The sequence below is a fragment of the Adiantum capillus-veneris genome, chromosome 12, assembly GCF_014529385.1.
Source record: "Adiantum capillus-veneris isolate H3 chromosome 12, ASM1452938v2, whole genome shotgun sequence".
NCBI lineage: Eukaryota > Viridiplantae > Streptophyta > Polypodiopsida > Polypodiales > Pteridaceae > Adiantum > Adiantum capillus-veneris.
The window spans coordinates 112,748,416-112,770,349 of record NC_140942.1 but is presented as its reverse complement, the minus strand read 5'-3'; the positions used below and the strand labels follow the sequence as shown (position 1 = coordinate 112,770,349).

Below are 21,934 nucleotides of genomic sequence, written 5' to 3'. Positions count from 1 at the left end.
TTACCTCGGGTTCACGTCGACTTTATGCCAGAATACTATAGTACACATACTTTAAAGAGTGAAGTTCACATGTAGATTACATGCAAGTTCACAACTAGTTCACATTTGTCCGAGTTTACATCTGCTTTACATCAAGTTCACATATGGGATCAACGGCTGTGATCTTCGTCGACAAGCGACGCCGATTTTCAATCGTAGATCCCCTCTAAAAATTGAGGGTGTCAATTAGAGACGAGGGGGGTAGAAGCCTGGAAGTCCACATTTGCCGAAATCAACAGAGTTGCGACCACCCGGCAGCTTTTGCTTACGCAAGTGGGCAGGGGTTTAACCCTCCCTATGCAAAGCTGCTCTTTGTGACCATGCATGATTCTAAAAAGTAACTGGTAACTACGCATCATGTGACCATTGCCTTAAACAAAACAAAACAAAGCAAGGTCAAACGAGGGGTCACCCACACGAGAGGGATAACTGTTCCACTGACCACTATGATAGTATGATGTGGAGAAGAGGTTGACATTGAGTTCTATAACTTATGACACTGCTTTGCCTCTCGCGGGGTCTTGAATGACCCCACATGGTGCGATAGACCGTGGACAGAGGACAACATGAATCTCGAGGTGATCAATCGGCCCTGCTTGGCTCAAGCCTCGGACTCAAGAGGTAAGCTTAAAATGGCGCTCTTGAACATATTGATTTGTAATCTTGCACTGGTTAGCAACTTGAATACATGGCTTAAAATAAAATGTAGTGTACAAAAGAAATAGTTTGTGATGGTGTTTTGTGTAAGCATGGAATTGCAAATGGCAAATCCTTGTGTCATCTATCTCGGTGTTCACACCACCTTCCCATACTTCAAATCAAGCAAAGCCTTCAAAAGGGAGGCAGCCCACCTGCTGTTTCTGCTGCTTATATATGGTGTCAGAACAAAAATCAAGGACTTAGTAGGATGCTAACCTTACAGGCTCTGATTTGCACCTTTGTAACCTAAATGCAGCAGAGGACAGAGAAGCCCTCTCTTTCCCACTCGCAGCTTTGAGCAGGCGCGCGTATGTTCTCTGCACATCATGGATATGAAGGTGAGAGATGGCCTCCAACATCGCCTTTTGCTGTTGGTGATGGTGTTCGGCAGCCTGTGCCTCCATCTTGGCAGGTCCATCAAGAGAAATTCTGAATGCACCGATGTCATATCGAACGAATAGAACAGCCTCAGGAGGTGTCGCCGGAGCTGGAGATGGTGGCGGGACTGGCCGGTTGAGTACCGAGGAGGGTGATGGGACGGCTGTGTGTTCTGCATCCATGGCCTCCTCTTCACTTGCATTTTGCACCTCTGCCGATGCATCCTTATACTCTGCATCCGACAAGCAGCTGCCATCATTGTGGCGTGTGTCTTTGTCTGAGTGACCATTGGAATGCCGACCGGCACACCATAGCTCTGCTTCCACAATGCAGGTAGTTGCATAACGATCCGATGTTGCCACATCAATTTGCACATGCCCTTCCCCTGTGATTCCACGAGGGCTCTGCTTGTGTAGTTTCCTCTCTTTCGATTTTCTCCTTTCGTTTCTGGCCCTCTCTTGCTGCTCTACTTGCTGCCGCCCAGCACCAACGCTTGCACTTCTGCGCAAAGAGGAGCCCCTTTCAAGGAGGTGCTTCCCACACTGGCTTCCAACACTTGAGCTCCTTCCAAAATTGTTAGAATTAGAATGACCAGCATTGCTTCCCTGGTGAGAGGCTTTCTCATCCTTATTTGTTGCTTGCTTTACATTCTCCTCTATTTTTTCCTCCTGAATGCTACATTGTGTCACACTTTCCATGCAAGACCCATCAACTTTGGAATCAGATTCAGCGACCTCAGGCCCGGTTTTCAACTCCGATTGCAAATCTTGTGATGAATGAGAGGCTACCAAGCTGCAGCATCTCCATAGAGTTGCCTCAACCTCAGCATCAAGAGCTTGATTTGCACAAGAGTCAGTGAGTGAAGGCTCTGTTGAGCGCAATATGTCATTGCGAGTGAAGGCTCCGTTGATCGGTGGAGGCCGCTCCGAGTCACCTACCTGGCAGCTCTTCCACAGTGCTGCTTCAAGCTCCCCATCCAGCCACTCTGCTACTGGGCCCCCAGCTTGCTTCATCTCTAACCTCCTCCCACTCCCTGTTTTCTCCTTCTGCTCTTTCCTTGTGACCGCTCGCGCCTCCCATACCCATGTCTCTGGGACTATATCCAAAGACACTTTCAGCGCTTCCGAATCCGATCTTCTCCTTGACAAAGCCTCACTCACAAGATGAAGCTCATCATTGTGCTCTTCCAGAATGCTGTTTTCTACACAAGCAGTAGGCCCTCCTGCCACCACCTTCACTTCTTGTGTAGCTGGAGATGCCTTTGTATCCTCTGCTCGATCACTTGAGCTGCGTGACAAGCTGCGAGAGACAGACTTGCAGCGCTGCAAGAATGATTTTGTTACATTGGACGGCTTTGGCAGGTCCTCTGACGAGATGAGAACGCTGGAAGTCTCGCGTTTTGCATCCATGGCAGTTGTATGATCTGTGTAGTCGGATGGCTGCAGCTGGCTGTTGTCATCTACATCTTCACTTTTTCTTCTGCAATGTACAGGTGCAGAGGTGCTACGCTTCAAGGTGATGTTAATGGAAGGGGGAGGCACCAAGACTCGCAGATGCTCGACTTTGCTTCGCATGAGTAAAAGTGCATTTGCTGGGGGTGGTTCTGCCTCAAAGGTGTCATCTTCTTCAATGCTAGTTTGATCCTCTGCAATCTCCTTGCCTTGTAAAGCCTCTACTTTAGAATTAGAACCAGGGACGCCCATCACAGAGATAGTTTTTTGCGGGACAGGTAACATCTCTGCATGAATTTCCTCCTCTTTTAAGCCAGGCTTACCAATAGCTGACACTTCGCCACCACTACTGGCCTCTGGAAAGCTCTGGACCCGCAATTTCGCTGTTGCTGAAGCTTCCATAGCCACCATCTTCCCCTCATCCTCCCTTTGGATGAGCACAAGTGACTTTGCAAACACCGTTCCGCTGCTCTTCTTGTCGCCTCTGAAGGACGGCAAGCTCCCATATGAATCACAGGGGAGCCCAAAGCACGAGAAATCCTTTGCAAAGCTTGGACACGCAGACTCCTTCTTCCCCTCTGCATGTGCCGAGCTCCGCTGTTTGCGAGGGGCAGCTGGACTTCCCTTGAGTTTCTTGTCATGCTTGGATTTGGATCTCACCTGCCCAATGCAGGTAACCTTCGGGGAAGTGGGCTCTTCGACAGCATCATAGCCCTGCTTCTTGCTGGGAGCTTTGCTTGAGAAGATAGAAGCACCGCGCGAGCTGCGCCGAGCAGAGCCTGTTTCCTTGCCTTTGTCACGTGCAGGGCTAACGACTGGCCGGTTTGCTGATACAAGGTTGAGAGTGGTGCGCGGTGCAAAGCAAACGAAGAGATCGTTGCCCGAACGCCCGCCCTTTCTTCCTACTTTGTTTGCGGACCTGCGCTGACTATCGGAGCGGGGAAGTGCACCATCTCGTGCATCTATGCTCGAAGATCTTCCAAGTGAGGAAGCGCCATCGGACACATTCTGATCAGCTGCCGATGCCATGGAGCAAAAATCAAAGGTGGGTGTACAGAGTTGGAGCTCTTTAGAGTAGCAGAGGCAGAAGATGAACAAGAGTTTGAACTCCTCTGTCCCTACTTGAGCTAAATTGGGGCTCCCCTGTTACTGTTATTGCTTAAGCTAAATTGAATTTTCTGCTTTCAGCCCAGATTTCCCACAGAAGAAGCAAGAATCAAAGCCTGACAGCTCAAATTCAACCGAAATTTTAGATTACAAGGCCAAATTCAACCTGCATTTCAGCTCCGTTGCCTGGATTGAGCAATCTGCATCGCAATTTCGCCAAATTCAGCTCCTAAGCTGCTTAGCAAATCCCAATTGAGGCTACTTGAGCACAAAATTGAGTCCGCTGCTCCATTGTTCTAGATACAGAAGCTGAATTAGGAGGTCCACCACCTGAATTCAGAGCAAGAGAAATCACATTCCATTTAACAGACATCCCGTTGCTTGAGAGGAAAGCTCGTGGTGGGACTGCTGCAATGCGGAGGTAGTACCAGGTGAAGAGGAAGAAGAGCAAGAGGAGGAGGAAGGGGGAAGCAGGCGCAGACACTTCGATGTGTAGCAAGGCAAGATCATGTGCTGCGAAGAGCGGACCATGATGTAAAAGGAGTGGTGCTACAGTGCTGAGAACAACGGCTACGGTGGGTATATGGGTGTTTGTCTGGGTATACGTGTGTGAGTGTGTATCTGTGTGTATGGTGCCCTTGAAAGACGAGAAAGTGAGAGAGCGGACCGAGGCGTGTGGCGGACTCGGCAGGGCTGGGGCTGTGCCGCTGTGGTGGGCGATGGCATTGGGGAAAGGGGGGGGCGGGGTCGCTGCCACGCTGGGACTCTGGAAGGAGCGAAAAGAAAGTTTTACTAAATCCAGTAGCCCATCACTTTTGACTATTGTTACTGTGTGTAGGCCTATGGGGGGGGAGAGAGAGAGAGGGGGGCTCAGACACAATGCCCATCTCTTTCTTCCGAGAGAGAGAGAGAGAGAGAGAGAGAGGCTCAGACACAATGCCCATCTCTTTCTTCCTTTGTACTTGGAGCAGCTGGCTGCTGGGCACTATGTAGAGACTAGCCTAGTTGCTTGCAAGTTGCAACTCGTGTGTTTCCTGAACGCGCGCGCGCGAGAGAGAGAGAGAGGGAAGTCCGCACTGTGTGTGTGTGTGTGTATATGCGTGCATGGAACCCTCTGCTGCTTTGCAGGTTTGTACAAGCACTGCCTTAACAGTCCCCCCTTGGCTTGTTGGCGTGTGCTCTTGTTGCACATTGCTTCCTGCTGCGCATTGCTACTCGTGAGTGACAGCTCTGACATATCCTTTTTACATCATGCCTCCCCTTCATGGGCACATGCTATCAATATTTCATTACTAGGCCCTAGGCTCTACATTGAAAACACACTTTTCTTTTTAGAGAGATAAAAATACAACTAAGAGCCCTCAGAAATGGAATGGGGAGAACACCCTTTAGCACTATTTGGCACGCTATATTGAATTAAGTGCGAGCGATGGGATCGACGGCGTTGAACTGAAGCTTGTTTTTTGCGAACTTTGGACGTCGTTCGATTTGTCCGTGTCTTAACTTTTTTTGGTATGTCATTATTTTTCTCGATGTTCAAGTTTAGAAGGGAGTGGAATGGCCCTGGGGACAAGAAACCCACGTGGGTACGTGGTTAGGCCATTGGGTTGTCGTGTGTGAGGTCCTGGGTTCAAGTCACGGACCTGTGCACCGGGCAGGTCATCGCGTTGACTTTTTGGCAATTGTTCCCCTTCCTCGAGATTTGCGTGCAGTGTTCGTAGTCAATCCCACCGCTCTAGAGTCTTAATTCTAGAGTCATTAAGACTCGTGTTAGATAGTGTCGTGGGAGAGCAACCCCAGCTTAGAACAAATCATCTTTTGAAGTGGGGACTTAAAATCATCATGTCTCTCATGTAGAATCTAAAGGCTGAAAAAATTTGGGTACTCTTTCCTTCACATCTGCCATCTTAGTGATCTCTAGAGTGAAGGAAGATTACTCCTGGGCATCTTTAGTCTGACAACACATCGACTCTGCAGCTTTAACCAGCTCATGATGAGACCCAAAAATGTTGGCATTTCTATTAATCCATATTAGCCATATTATAATTCCTCTCCAGAAATTTAACAACAGGGCATCAAGGCCCTTGCAACAACCTAAGAGTAGATTCTTGTAGTCCAAAACTTGATGACGCCATCTGTTTTTAATTTCAAAATGAAGATGTAAAGAAAAGGTGTGGGGCATCTTCAATTTGAAATGTGCATCTTGAACATTTTCCATCAGCGACTCCACACTCTAATGCTTTGGAGGCTGTCCATACTCCATAATGCAAAAGAAGCAAGAGGAGAGTAATGTGTTTGTTGGAAAGGGGGTATGCCCATAAGCACTTAAATCTCTAGGTCCTATGCAGGCTACTCCACATAGTTTTCCATTTAAAGTTGAATTTTTTCTTCAGAGCTTCCTCTACCCCTTTCTTATCCTTGAAGCTCGAAAAAATATCATGAGCAGTAGGGCTCGGTGTGCTCAGAATTTCATTACACGGTCATCTCGGTCACCGTTTGGCTTCGACAAAGTTGTGCGCAGGTCATTTTCGATTACGTGGTCTCAGCGGGTGCAGATCCGACTCTGCAAATTTGGGGTTTTCGGCCTACGACTACAGGTGCTGAGGATATCGACACTCCCAGAGTGTTGATTTGTGGTTGTCTACACATCGAAGGACGGCTCACAGTTCTTGGAGACGTGTCACATACGACACGGGCGCATCTACACACAGACTATAGGCGACATCCACTAGTTCATCAGGTAGCTTGTGTTTGCTGCTTGATATTCCAGATTTCATCCTGACATTGCAGGTACTTCCACATGGGATGTATTGTCAGAGATGATGTATGTCTGTTGAGGGTTTGCTGGCTGTGAGTCACGCAGCAAACAACCGCCGCAGCGGTTACAGCATACAGTGGGAAATTTGTGGATGTATGACTTTGTGGGAAGTCTATGTACTGTCAGATTTACTGTAGCCTTTGTTGAGGGTCATGTGAGGTTTTATTGAGCTGGGTGATTCTCGAATGTTGAGATCGTTTCGGTGATACAGGTCTTGGAGCGATCCCTCGAGCACCCTTAGATAGGCAGCTAGGATGTATTGACTGTGAGTTAGACAGTTGGGATTGCATCTTTGCTTGACTGCCGTTGAGGCATTGTTGCAGTCTATGCTTCCAGGACAGTGACAGGACAGTCAGAGACAGTATAGGTGCAGGACAGGTTTACCCACAGCTTACAGTGTCAGAGAGACAGTGTTTTTGAGCTATTTTTTTGGTCTATTTTTAGTACACCATAGCCATTTTACAAAGGAGACTCTGCCAAAATTTCTGCAGAATCTAAAGCTTTCTTGGTTCATTTGACAGGTTGATATTGGTTCAGAGGTCAGTTTACAAGGGAAACTCTGTTGAATTTTTCCCAGGAAAGTAAACTACTCTGAAGCGTAGCTATGGCTGGATCACAGGACACTGCTCTTTACAATATCAAGAAGCTGGATGGAACCAATTTCCCATTGTGGAAGAAGCAGATTTAGCACGTGTTGGTACAAAAGAAGCAGATAAAACCTATAAAGCTCAAGGGGATAAAACCAGAAGATATGGACGAAGATGAATGGAGTGAAATGGATGAATTGGCACTTTCTACCATTATGCTGACTTTGGCAGAAAGCGTTTACTTCAATGTAGCAGATGAGATGTCGGCTTATCAAGCATGGTTAAAGATGAGTGATCTTTATGAGAAGCAGAGTGCAGCTTCACAGGTATACTGGCTTAAGAAGCTTGTTGACTTGAAGATGAAAGAAGGGACACCTATGTCCAATCATCTGAATGAATTCAACACAATCTATAGTCAGTTGTCAGCTCAAGGTGTCAAGTTTGATGAATCTGTTAGAGCTATGTTCCTGTTGATCACATTGCCGGAAAGTTGGGACACTTTTCGCACAGCTTTGAGTAATTCTGCACCTCCAGATGGTTTGAACATAGCAGGTGTAGAAGGAAGTCTGCTTACTGAAGAAACCAATAGAAAGACAATGGACAAAGGCAAAGGAACAGCCTTAGTTGTCAGGGGAAGGACCAAAGAAAAGTACAAAGGTGGAAAGAGGAATCAGTCTCGTAGCAAGTCCCGCAGTGCTAAAGGCAAGAGTGACATAGAATGCTACCATTGTGGCAAGAAGGGTCACATGAAAAGAGACTGCAGAGAATGGAAAGCAGAAAAAGACAAAGAGAAAGCTGAAGACCATGGTGAGAAGAACAAGTCCTCAGTGAAGATCCAAGAAATAAATGTGACAAACACTGTTGCAGAGGATGACAGTCTAGTGTCAGGAGACATCTACTTCTTGAAGAATACAATGGACTCAGCTCTTCTTACAGCATCTGATGGAAATGCACTGAGTGACTAGATTATAGACTCAGGGGCATCACTTCATGTGTCTCCAAACAAGGAGTGGTTTACCTCTTATGTGACCACTAAAGATCATGTTCGGCTAGGCAATGGGCAGACATGTGAGATCTTAGGTGTTGGAGATGTTCAATTGAAGTTTCAGAATGGTCTTCTTTCACGCTGAAGAATGTGAGACATGTTCCCGCAATTACAAAGAGCTTGATCAGCACAGGTTTACTTGATGATGCTGGCTACGTCACCACTTTTGGACAGAACATGTGGAAGATATCCAAGGGTTCTATGACAGTAGCACATGGAGTAAAGTCTGGAGGACTTTACATGATTTATGTATCAAATGTCTCTAAAAATGTAATTAATGTAACCGAGTAGCCGAACGTTTCTTTGTGGCATAGCCGGTTAGGACATATGTCCAAGAAGGGAATGGAAATCTTGTCTCATTCTTGTTATTTGCCTGACTTTTCATTTAATGATTTTGAATTCTGTGAACATTGTCTGTATGGTAAGCAAACACAGCAGCCACATAAGCATAGAAGCAATAGAAGAGATACACAGTTGGCACTTGTTCATAGTGATTTGTGTGGACCTATGCCTAACCTATCTCTAAGGGGAGCTTCTTACTTTATGACATTTATAGATGATTACTCGAGGAAAGTATGGGTTTACTTTCTCAAGCACAAGGATGAAGCGTTTAGTGTTTTCAAAACGTTTGTGACACTTGTGGAGAATCAGAGTGGCAAGAAGCTTAAATGCTTACGCACCGACAATGGTGGAGAGTATGTTTCAAAGGCCTTTCAGGACTTTTGTGAGTCAAAAGGTATAAAATGTGAACTTACTGCTCCTTACAATCCTCCTCACAATGGTGTTGCTGAGAGGATGAATAGGACCATACAAGAGAAGGTCAGAAGTATGTTGTCTAATGCACAGCTGCCAAATGGGTTTTGGGTTGAAGCTGTATCAACAGCTGTTCATCTTGTAAATAGATCTCCTAGCAAGGTTTTGCAAAAGGATTCAGTGTCAGAGATGGTATGGTCAGGCAAAATGCCCTCATACAAGCATATCAGAGTCTTTGGTTGTGAGGCATATACTCACGTTCCAAAGGAATTTAGGAACAAACTTGAGCCAAAGAGTAGAAAGTGCATCTTTCTAGGCTATGGTAATTCTGGTGAGATGGGGTATAGACTTTGGGATCCCGAATCCAGAAAGGTTGTCCGCAGCAATGATGTTCACTTTAATGAATCCAAATATCATTCTAAACTAGAGAGGGTTGAGGAGATTAGAAGAGTTGTCTTCCAAGAAGATGGACCTGCACATGCAAGACAAAATGTCAGGGCTCAAGAGGAGCAAGGACAGGATAGAGTGGAACCACAGGTTGTGGCTGAGCCTGAGCCACCTATTGTGCATAGATCTGGACGTGTCACGCGACCTCCTGATAGGTTTGTTCCATCTATGAACTATGTCATGTTGACTGATTGCAATGAGCCTTCATGTTACAAGGAAGCAGTGCAAATGAAGGACTCCAGGAATTGGCAATTGGCCATGTAGTCAGAGATGACAGCTCTGCATAAAAACAAGACATGGAAGCTAGTTAAATTACCACAGGGCAAAAAGGCTCTACCTTGTAAATGGGTTTACAGGTATAAGATCACCGCTCATGATAGTCAGCCAAAGTACAAAGCAAGTCTTGTTGCCAAGGGCTTTAAGCAAGAACAAGGCATTGACTTTGAGGAAGTCTTCTCTCCGGTGGTCAAGATGGCTACATTGAGATGCTTTCTTGCATCGGTTGCCATATTAGATTTGGTGTTGCACCAAATGTATGTCAAGACAGCGTTCTTGCATGGTGATTTAGATGTGGAAATTTACATGCAGCAGCCAGAAGGGTTTGTTGAGAAAGGCAAGGAAGATTGGGTATGCCAGTTGTTAAAGAGTCTTTCTGGCTGAAAACAATCACCGAGGGCATGGTACCATAAATTCCACAAGTTTATGCTTTCTCAAGGCTACAAACGTAGTGAGTTCGATCATTGTCTATATACAAAGAAGGCTAAGGATGGTAGTTGGCTGATCCTTATTTTGTATCTGGATGACATGTTGATTGCTGGCAAGCACTTGGAAGAAATTTCAGCTTTGAAGTCAAATATGGCAAAATCATTTGACATGAAAGACATGGGTGAGGCAAGTCATATACTTGGTATGCGTATTGAGAGAGATAGATCAAAAAAGTTGATTTGGTTATCTCAAACAGAGTATATTGACAAGGTTTTGCAACGTTTCAATATGGAGAAGGGAAAGGCATTGAGTGTTCCATTGCCACCATATGTGAAACTTAGCAAACAAGATTGTCCTGTGTCTGAGGAAGAAAAGGCTGAAATGGATAAGATTGCATATGCGTCTGCAGTGGGTAGTTTGATGTATGCAATGATTGCTACTCGCCCAGACATTGCATTTGCAGTGGGAGTAGTAAGTCGATACATGTCAAACCCAAGCAAGAAACATTGAGTGTTGTGGACATTAAAGAGCAGATGAACCAAAAGCGGTACACCTGGCTATGGATCGAGCGCACGCATGGAGCAGGCCAGAGAGATTTCAACAGGCGCTAAGCTGTGTGTTGGAGGTGCTTGGTCTCACAGCTCCCATGGTTTTGGTGAGAGTTGCAAATAAGTACAATGGGATTATAGTTGCATTAAAATGTCCAATGTCCATGCATTTCTTCATTTTTTTGATGCAACATGCATTGACTTATGCCTCCTTACATCTTTGCAATAATGTATTGCTTAGCTTCTCTTTTTGTATGGAAATATCAGGTGACAGCTTCATCATAGCCACATGTTCATCAAAAGCCTCTTGTCTGCGCATGGGCTTTCGAAGAGTTTGCCATCGCCATCCATATCCATCGGCTTTCTAATACTCTATTACACATTGTTTGCAAAAGTTAGAATCAATAGAAACATTTGAGTTTGGTACATGATATGTGTGTGTTTGTGTGTGTGTGTGTGTGTGTGTGTGTGTGAGAGAGAGAGAGAGAGAGAGAGAGAGCGAGAGAGAGAGAGAGAGAGAGAGAGAGAGAGATTTTAATAAGAAAGAGATACATTTAGAGAAAAAATTATAAGTTAATACCTTTTGTAATGTGTTTTGAATTAATAGGTGAAGTTTTCCATGGCTGTTTATGAGCATACCATTATTTTTTATTTAGAGAGAAATCCATTTCATATGTGTGCTTTAAATCCCATGTGGGAAGCCTACTTATAGTATCATTTAATTTGAGACTGAGATTTGTATCAATTTAAACGAGAAATGATGTTCGTCTTTTGACAATTACATTGAATCGATTGGTTTATTTTGATTTAGTATTCATGATATTTGTTGCTTTTCATGGTTTGTTCTCTTAACATCTATTGCAAATGAAAACACGCTACAATCTACAATTTTGTTCATTTGCAATTCAACATGTATTCTTGCAAAAGCACGTGCTTCTAAAATTGTTATGTTACTAGCATACATAAAATAGCAGGTCATTACATTTCGTATGAAATCTGTATGAGGGGGGATGGCTCATCGTGAGAACGTCCGAATCTTGTCCGTATATATGGGGGTAGGTTAGCATGTAAAATACCTTACATAGGGGGGTCTCTCTAATTTTGATGCACGCAGGTGACATCCCCCCATTACTAATAGTGAATCCCTTGGGGCCTACTTAAGCCCTACAAAGGAGAGCCACCAAGTGAACCAATCATTGAAGATCCTCCCAAAGTTGAAGACCAAGAAGAGGTGCTCCAATCCAAATCTATCCTTCGGCATGAAGACAAGGTACTATGACTTGGTAAGATTATCCGAGGGTATCTTATTAAGTTCAAAAACTATCCCTTTGAAGATGCTAGATAGATGCAAGGAATACAGCTTAAGGATAGTATGAACCTTGTCAATGCTTACAATGTTACATTAAAGTAAGAAAATGTACAAATTTCTTTTAAAATGAACAATGGTTTTGTCTTATAAGACTAGTTCTCTTTTTATTATGCACAAGTTTAAATAGTATGTATGCTTAGAAGCATGTTTGTGATGACAACATCTCTCAAACGCCAAGTAGAATTTGTATGTTACGGCATTAGCCGCACATGCGGTCCTGCGGAGGTCTGGACTGCGGATCAGGAGTCATGCGGTATGTGGTGGCCGTAGCGGAAGTTCTTCACGGGATATCATGGGACAGGAGTGTGTGCACCGTTCCCGATCTGTGCTGGAGCAGCGGTTGTATATGGAGGGGCATACCTGTCTTTTGATGTAACTTAACCAATCTCTATGATATTCATGGCATCTACTATTGTAACTCTGAGTCTGGAATATACATGAATGAAGCAAGAGGTGTTCTGTGCATGTGTACTGTGTACTTCCTTCTCTTGTCATTCTATATGTTGATGTTCATATAATGTAGTTGCGGGTAATCATTCCCGTAATGCCTATTGCTTCGGTGCGGGCAATAGCCATTACATCTGGTGACCATGATGCGTGATGAACAACCTGCGATGAATATGCATGCGCACTAGGTCGCAGGGTCCGCCTGACCCTGTGGTTCCAATTGTAGGAAGACGACGGAGGAGAGGCGGTTCAGATGAATTTGTCTTTTCTTCACCGCAGATTGAGGAATCTGTATCTCCATCACCAAGCCCGGTGCGTGGTAGGCAGTTGCGGCGAGCGAGACGTACTCCGCGCAGTCAGTCATGTCCTCCTGTCGTACGTTCAACCTCACCCACACGGGTTGCTCCACCACCGTCTCTGGTAAGCAATCCGGGGGTATCTCCGCCACTGTCTCGACCTCCTAGTGCTCGTCAGCTTTTCCCGGGAGGAGGAGGAACAGTTGGGCAAGGGGTGATGGCTCATCCTCAGATTAAGTATAGTCGGTTTCGAGGTCTTTCGAGTGAAGACCTTGATGCACATTTGCGCCAATTCAATAAAGCTTATGGATTGAATCATCCTGGGGTGGTGATTCCTCTCCATCAACAATCAGTGTTTGAATGTACACTCTCACTGAAAGCTGCGAAATGGTTGTCCGAATACCCTGATGACAATTTCCAGACGTATGCCGACGGATCGATAGCGTTTCTACGAAGGTTTCGAACGGAAAAGACAGTCCCTCAACATTTGGAGAAGCTTCGAACGCTCCGGCAGAAGTCATTGCCAGTGGAGGATTATGCTGCAAAATTTCGGATGCTTTTGCAGAGGGTACCTCAGGCACAAAGGCCGGCAGCCAAAGTGCTGAATGATTATTTTTTGTGGGGGCTCAACAAGGATCTTAGAACGGCTATGGCAACAGTGGATAAGGTAACTACTCCACTGGATACTGTAATGGCTAGGGCTGTAGTAGCAGGAGAGGCTTTAGAGGATATGGAATATCCAAAGAAGTCAAAGAAGAAAGACAAGAAGAAATCTCATCGGAAGTCACAGGACAGTGGCAGTGATAGTTCGGAGTCGGAATCCGCAGTATCTGATTCCTCGGACTCAGGCAACAGCGATTCGGGGAAAGAATCGGAGGAGACACCACGGAAAAAATCCCAGCGTCACGGGAAATGTGTATCATCCGGATCGACAGAATCGGCTGCAGTGGCTAAAAGTCTGAAGGAAATATGGTGTATCCAATGTCGGAATCCGGGCCATGCTGCTCAGGAATGTGCAATGAATCAGAAGTGGTGTGCGATTTGCACGACCAATACTCATAATACAGTGGAATGTTATTTCAATGGCCGGGGTCGTCGGAGTAGAGGGGACTCTTCTAACTGGCAACAACCACAGATAGGGCAGGGACAAGAGCCTGCTATGGCGATGGCTCATGCTCATACATCAGAGACGCCTGTGCAAGGTCAAGCAGGAGGACGGGGTCAAGGGGGAGGACGAGGTCGCGGAAGAGGTGGCCGAGATCCTAATCGCCCCAAGACATGCCTTTTCTGTTTGGGGGATGGACATTGGAGATCTGAGTGTACTGAAGCTATGGAATACGATCAGAAAAAGTAGGAACGCGCTGCAGGGAAACAACCTAGTGTGGCTATGGTTCAGATTGAAGGACTGGAGGAGTCTGACCCAGTGCTTTCATTAATCACGCGATCGGGTAAAAGTGTGGTTCCAACTCCCGATGTGAAAATTCCGGATTGGACGGTTCAGGAGGAAGTGCGGAAAAAGACTGTGTCCTGGTTGCCACAATCCGCACCATCAGTGAAGATAGCAGGACCATCGACATCGACTATCCATCGACTGTGGGTCTGGAAATAAAGGAAGGGAAAGCTGGAAATAAGGATGATATTAAAGAACAGGAGGAGTGGAATTCAGTTTGGAAAGAGGTTCTCATGTCACCAATTCAAGTACCTCTGGGTTCATTGCTGAAATTAGTCTCGAATTTCCATAATGCATTGCTGCGACAATCGGCCACTGAGCTGCGGGAAGTCGCCATTGGGAAGGTTGAAAGCGAGGATGATGATTCAGTCCCGTTGTCAGCTAATAGGATCATAGATACCCGCATTCCGGAGCTTTCAGTTCGATACCATGGCACATACATTGACAAGGTACTCTTGGATGGAGGAGCGGGGGTAAACATTATCACCCAAGGAGCGTGTGAGCGTTTTGGTCTCAGTGATTGGGAGCCTGCACCCTTTGTAGTCCGCATGTCAGATCAAAGAAGAGTGCAACCAGTGGGTTTACTTCGGGGCATTGTTTTGGATGTGGTGGGCTTATCCTTTGCTGTTTCCTTAGTAGTCTTGAATATTGAAGATCATAATCAGGATTATCACATTATCTTAGGAACACCCTGGTTACGATAAGCGAGGGTAAAGCATAATTGGGAAGCAAATATGCTTACAGTAAGGAAGGGTAAAAGAGAAGTGCGTGTGATGCTGGGAACATGCCGACAACCAGTTCAGGCAGCATGGCCACTGATAGCTGAAACAGTTAATATGGTGGAAGGATTAGAAGAGGATGAAGAGGAACAATTTCTCAAAGCTAACCCGGATTTGGTTTCTCTATACCTTGCGGATATTTCTCTAATTCTGAAAGGGAATTCGGTGAGGGTTTTAGGAACTCCAGGAGGAATAGGAGAGCAACAACAGGTGCTTCCGAGTCCTGAATCATTGGAGGACGTGATTCAGCAAGAACGAGCGTTTGAGGCGCAAATGGGAAAAATTACAAGGGTTAAGGAAGATGAATTAGAGAAGGTTTTTCTTGGGGAGCAAGTGGAGTCGCAGCCCATAAACATTAGTAAGCAGCTGGAGGCAAGTTTTAGAGATGATTTGATCAAGTTACTGACAGAGTTTAAGGATGTTTTCGCATGGGAATATGCGGATATGCAGGGATTGGATCCTAAGTTTTATCAGCATACGATCAATCTGAAACCGGATGCGGTGCCAGTGAAGCAGCACTCATACAGGATGAATCCGAATGTGGCAAAGCAAGTTAAGATGGGAATTGATCGCCTGTTGGAAGTGGGTTTTATTACCCCTATTGATAATCCGGAGTGGATTTCTCCAATTGTGGTCGTATCAAAGAAAAATAAGCAAATCCGAATTTGTGTGGATTACTGGAAATTGAATGCAGCTACTCTTCTAGATCCTTTTCCTCTTCCGTTTTTGGATTCCATTTTGGATGATGTAGCAGGACATGAAATGTATACTTTTTTGGATGGATTTAGTGGATATAATCAAATCCGAATGGCATTGCAGGATCAACCAAAAACAGCTTTTATAATGTGGTTTGGATTGCGGAATGCACCTTCCACTTTTCAAAGGGATATGTTTCAAATCTTTGGGCCTTATTTGACGGATTTTATGAGGATTTTTATGGATGATTTCAGTGTTTTTGGAGCACAATTGGAGCATTTGAAACAATTACGGTTATGCTTTATGAAATGCAGAGAGGTGAAATTCAGTTTAAATCCTTTAAAGTGTGCATTTGCTGTCCGCAGTGGCAGGTTACTGAGGCATATAATTTCTGAAGATGGTATTTCTGTGCATCCGGATAAAATTGCCGCAATTATGGAAGCACCTACACTGCGGAACCAGAAGCAATGTCAGATTTTCCTAGGTCAAGTCCGATGGCACGGGAGGCATTTGCGGTTTGTCGTGCATTTGGCAATCCCGATTACTCAGGAAGCTCATGCTATAGATTTTGAATGGACACAGGAATGTGATTTGGCTTTTCGGAGATTAAAACTGCAGCTATCCAAAGCTCCGATTATGCTGGCACCAAATTGGGGTGAGGATTTTCATGTGTTCGTGGATGCTTCGGATCAAGCTATTGACAGTGTGCTGATGCAGGAACAAAGTCAAGGATGGTTCCGACCTGTCTATTATGCCAGTAGACGATTATCATCCACAGAAAGAAATTATTCTGTAACTAAAAGGGAATGTTTAGGGATGATTTATTCAGTGAGGAAATTCCGACACTATCTGTTGGGCCGACGTTTTTTCTTCCATGTGGACCATTCGGCTCTTTTATACCTGGTAAGGCAACAGAATTTGACGGGAAGATTGGCCAGATGAGTGCTTTTGCTGCAGGAATTTGACTTTGGGGTCATACATTGGCGAGGGGCCCAGCATGCGGTGGCTGACTACCTATCTAGGTTAGATTCCGGAGAGCCGCCGATGGGTGTAGCTGATGAATTTTTGGATGCGTCTCTGTTTCTAACAGGAGTAGCTGCAGAGGATAACACACTCCCGCAACAGGCAAGGGTTATTCCTAGCATTCCATGGACATGGTATGAGGAGATGTTTCATTTTCTTGACAGCGGCGAAATGCCTTCTTTCTTGTCCAGCCATCAGAGGAAAAGTATGGTTATCAGAAGCCGAATTTTTGAGATTATTATGGGGAAGCTCTATTATCGTACAGTGGCAGAGGTGTTACTCCGATGTGTGCTACCACAGGAGCAGTAAGCAGTATTAGAGGAAGTCCATACTGGTATTACGTGAGGTCACTTTGCAGCATTAATCACAGCTCAAAAGGTTCTCCAATCTGGATTATGGTGGCCCACATTTTTTCAGGATGCGAGAAATTATGTGCAACAGTGTGATGTGTGTTAGCAGTTGGGGAAACCTACCGAACGGTCCAGAATGCCTTTTCAGCCAGTTCTGCCTTTGGAGCCTTTTCAAAAGTGGGGTTTGGATTTTGTTGGTCCTTTTAAACCAGTGGCAGCTCACACAGGAAATAAGTATATCTTAACAGCTACGGATTACGCTACCAAATGGGTGGAGGCATGGCCTTTGAAAGACAACACTGCAGTTTTTGTGGCGGGATGCTTATATAAGGATATCTTTTCTAGATATGGCTGCCCTATTGAGTTGGTTAGTGACAGGGGAAGTCATTTTTTGAATAAGGTGATGGAGAGAATGCTACGGTTCTATTTTGTATTACACAGGAAATCTTCTCCATATTATCCTCAGGCGAATGGGCAAGCAGAATCAACTAATAAGCAATTGATTCGGATTTTAACAAAGTTGGTGAATATGCATCGGACGGATTGGGATGTGAAACTTCCTTCCGCCTTATGGGCCTATTGGACAGCTTATAAAGTGGCAACAGGATTGACTCCTTTTAAGTTGGCATTTGGCATGGAGGCAATCACTCCGGTGGAGCATGTGATTCCGAGTATGCGGATGTTGATTGTGGATCGGCTTCTTCCGGAGGATTTTGTGATTTATCGATTGGATGTTTTGCAGGAATTGGATGAAGAGCAGCTGAATAGTTTTGCGGTGTTGCAGGATCTGCACTCTAGGCGGAAAAAATGGCTGGATCGCCCGAAAGCACGGCAATTTGTTCGGGGAGAGCTGATCCTTGTCTTCAATTCCCGTCTCGGGAAGATGCCGGGGAAGCTTAAATTACGGTGGTCAGGATCATTCTGGATTTTTCAAGCGTGTGGACCCATCTCTTTTTATTTGGCGGATTTAAGGGGGGAGGTTATTTCTGTGCCGGTCAATGGTTTCAGACTGCGCCATTATGTTTCACCTACCACGATTCAGTGCCCCTTTGTTGTGGTACAAGAGCCGAAAGCCGCCCTAATCATGATTGGGGATTCTTTTGCATGCAATCTTGGAAAGCGGGGAAGGATCTATGATGGTTGTGACACCGTGGATCGCCCTATTTTGGGAACTCATTGTGGAAAGGTTACTACTGCATGCAGAAATTTTTTATTGTGGTTCTCTTGTTTCGTGTGGCGTGCGCTCTTAGTGCTCTACTCTCTGCTCCTTCATCTCATCGCCACCATGACAGCTTCCCTTCTGCAATGTGTCCCTTTCACTCCCGTGCAGCAGCTCGCGCTTCAACGAGTGGACGCATGGCTGCAAGACTTGTGGCTGCGTGTGTTCACCAACCTGGATTGGCAAGGGATCCTAGTTCACCCGCAGGCAGTAGGTTTGATTGAGCAACTCGCTGCGGGTGATATGGTGGTGCTGAATAATCAGCAGATTCAGTGGACCGCAGAAAGGATTTCAAGGTGTTGCTGTTTGCCTAACGATGGCGTGGTGCGCGCCTCTCATGTGATCCCTGTTGCAGATGTAGAACAAGAATTTGGTTTGAAGGTCAAAGGGGAGTATAAACTGTCAGGGTTGTCAGATGTAGCAACCAGGGATGCATATAGGTGGTTTCTCAAGGCCATTTGGCTGCAGGCCAAAACTTATACCATTTCGACCCGAGCAAGAAATGTGTTGCATTCGGCCAACTTTGGGCCAGTAGCTTGGGCAACGGTGGTCAGAGAGCGACTGCTGGCAGAGTGCCAATGAGTGATGGCACAGTTGGGGAGGAATACCCCAACCAATACAAAGGTGGGCCAACTGCTCACATTGATTTTTCCGTTGAGAGAAGTTTTTTCTCTCGCCCTGCGTCCTCTCTGCCACTTTGAAGATGATCGCTTGATGGTCCAAGGCACTAATGTCCGCTGTTGCAAACACACAGCTTGGCAATGCCGGGTGAGAGGGAAACACAGCAGCAGCAGGTGGGCGTTGGGGATTTGCCTGGTCCATCGACATCAGTGGTATCTTCTGGAGCCCAAGAGATGGCCATTGCAGGTGCAGGATCAGCAAGCCGCAAGCGCGGAAGGGAGGAACAACAATTTTCGACACCACCTCTGGCAAGTGCATCTCTTGTTTCGGAAGATTCTGTGGTGGCTCGCTAGCGTCGCCGAATGCAGGAGAGAGTGAATAATGCTACTCCTTTGCGGACGAGCTCTTCTCCGGCTACGGATGTCCCCGCTCAACCAGAAACTTCGGGGACTACTAATGCGGCTACCTCGATGGGAGGTACTCTCCCCGCAGCGCTACCCTGGGAGGCTACGGCAGCAGCGACCCCTGCTGACCAATTACAGGCATGCGGCACATTTTTGAGCAGACTTGCAGAGTCTATTCGTGCGGCCTTGCCAGCCCCAGCCACAGAGGGACGAGTCAATGAGTTGGAAGCGCAGGTAGCGGCTTCGCAGACTCACATTGCCGAGTTAACCACTCAAAATGAAGAGCTGACTGCCACAACTTGCCAGTAAGGGGTGGAAATACAAATGTTAAGAGAGGCTAATGCTGAGTTTGTGGCCTCTATCCAAGAGGAACTTCTTCAGCTGAGAACACAGCATAGCCTAGTCTCCTACTTAGCCTCGCACCCTGGCGATGTAATGATCAACATGACTGATTTGGACGCATTGGCAGTGGAGATGCAGGAAGATCTCTGAATTTTTTTTGGATTATCAATTACAAAGCTGGAGCACACGCTTGGCTGCTGAGGTGAGAGCACAGCCACCCACTCAGCAGGTTGTGGTGCACCAACCCGAGTGATCCAACACTGACAGAGGTAAGAGTGTTGTTCCCGAGGGTTTTGATGTTGCTGATTGGGCACAAGCTACAGAGGATTGTGCTGAAGCCCAGGCTCATGTATCTCGTTTGCAGAAAATGATTCGTCGATTTCGTAAGGAGTGACGCAGGGTCTGTTTTTGGGTGGACACCTTAGCTCATTCTTTTTCTCTCAGTCTACCACCTTGCGCTCCATTTTGGTCTTCTCTTAATAGATACCTTTCTCGCTATTATCCGTTACATACACCTCTTTCTCCTCTGCCACAACCGCCTCAATCTATCTCTTTGCCAACGCAGTTTATTCCTCGGGTTGCCTGGCCGGAACAAATTGAGATAGATCCACATCTTCTGGATGAGGTCTATCGGGCACATACTGTAGATTTTAGAGGCTTTGGCTATATTGATATTTCCTCTTCACCAGAGCAGGGTGCAGAGCAACCACCGGAACCTTCCAACCGAGGCGCTGAGTGTGGGTTCGCGCAATCCACCGTGCATGCCAGATGTTACGGCATTAGCCACACATGCGGTCCTGCGGAGGTATGGACACTGCGGATCAGGAGTCATGCGGTATGTGGTGGCCATAGAAACAGTTCTTCACGGGATTTTATGGGACATGAGTGTGTGCACCATTCCCGATCTGCGTTGGAGCAGCGGTTGTATATGGAGGGGCATACCTGTCTTTTGATGTAACTTAACCAATCTCTATGATATTCATGGCATCTACTGTTGTAACTCTGAGTCTGGAATATACATGAATGCTTAAATACCTTAGGGTTAGCTTCATTGAAGACCTCCATAGGTTAGTGTTTAAGAGTCCTTTGACCTTAGGTAAGCTAAAGCTGAGCTTGAGGTGGAAACCCGGCCCAAGCTTAAGGTGCTTGAGGTGCTTGTCACGCTTGATGACTAAGGTAGTTGAGGTTCTTGTCGTGCTTGCTGAATAAGGTTCTTGAGGTACTTGTTGTGCTTACCGACTAGGGAGCTTGAGGTGCTTGTGGGAACACCACCCAAGCTTGAGGTGCTTTGTCATGCTTGCTGACTAAGGTGCTTGAGGTAAGGTATGCAAAAGTCAGTCATCAATCCCTACAAGGAGGGGGCAAGCCCTACAAGAGGGGGGATGAGAGAGAACACACACACACACACACTCACAGAAGGCAAGCTTTATACAGAGAAAGCAAAAGGGACACTTGTCAAGTTCCTCCTCATGTTGCCCTCATGGTGTGCTTAAAGCCTATTGGTTGGCCACCCAAGGGGTCAAATGATAAATTAGTAGATTTAATTAATTGCTTTTGCATTTATCAAGTAATCTCTCTCAAAGAGGAAAGGGGGACACTTGTCCCATGACTAGTATGATTACTTGGTATGACTCTTGCTTGTGATTGGCTAGGCCCGAGGGATCCAATGAGTTTCAAGCATGAGCTACAAGGGGGGGTCGACCAAAGCAAGTAGGAGGCATGCTTGAGGGGTATACTCTCCCACACACACACACACACACACACACACACACACACACACACACACACACACACACACACACACACACACACACACACACACTGTGTATTGTGCAAAGTGCAAGCGCTTCCTGTCCTTCTCCAAGCAAGTAGAGAGGTTAAGAGCCTACATCAACACTCTTGGCTATGGAATGCAAATCCAATCAAGAGCCATGCTTCAATGCTTAAGCTTGCCATCTTCTCCATCTTCATTACTGTATGATAGCAAGAAGAGTGATGATAAGTGAGGAACTAATTATTTCTCCTATGAAATGTTTCTTCTTCCTCTTCCCTACCCTCATTCCCTGCTAGCTCTCTCCACCTTCGAAGGTGTTTGAGGTCTTGGGACTGAGGCTTGGGATAGTTAAGTCTTTCCACGAAGTTTATGTTATACTCCATGATGCATGAAGCTTTCCATCTTCATTGCATCACCTAGGTCACAAGAAACACAAAGATTGTACTGTAACAAGTCTCTCTTGATGGGAGAAACTATAATACAAATGTCTATTGGAGGGGAGATCGGCTCCAGAATAAATCCGGTCCTCGACTGTTGTCATGTTCTCTAAATTCTCTCTCTTGCAAAAGTATTTTTCATGCCAAGTT

General features: G+C 45.9%; 1 protein-coding gene across 1 annotated transcript; it reads right to left on the bottom strand.

The window, feature by feature from the left end:
- Positions 1–661: 661 nt before the first annotated feature.
- Positions 662–4,390, bottom strand: LOC147446331 (uncharacterized). Its single transcript, XM_086525588.1, has one exon. It carries the CDS (start codon positions 3,594–3,596, stop codon positions 939–941), a length of 2,658 nt encoding a protein of 885 aa, XP_086381714.1. The 5' UTR covers positions 3,597–4,390; the 3' UTR covers positions 662–938.
- Between the last annotated feature and the right edge of the window lie 17,544 nt (positions 4,391–21,934).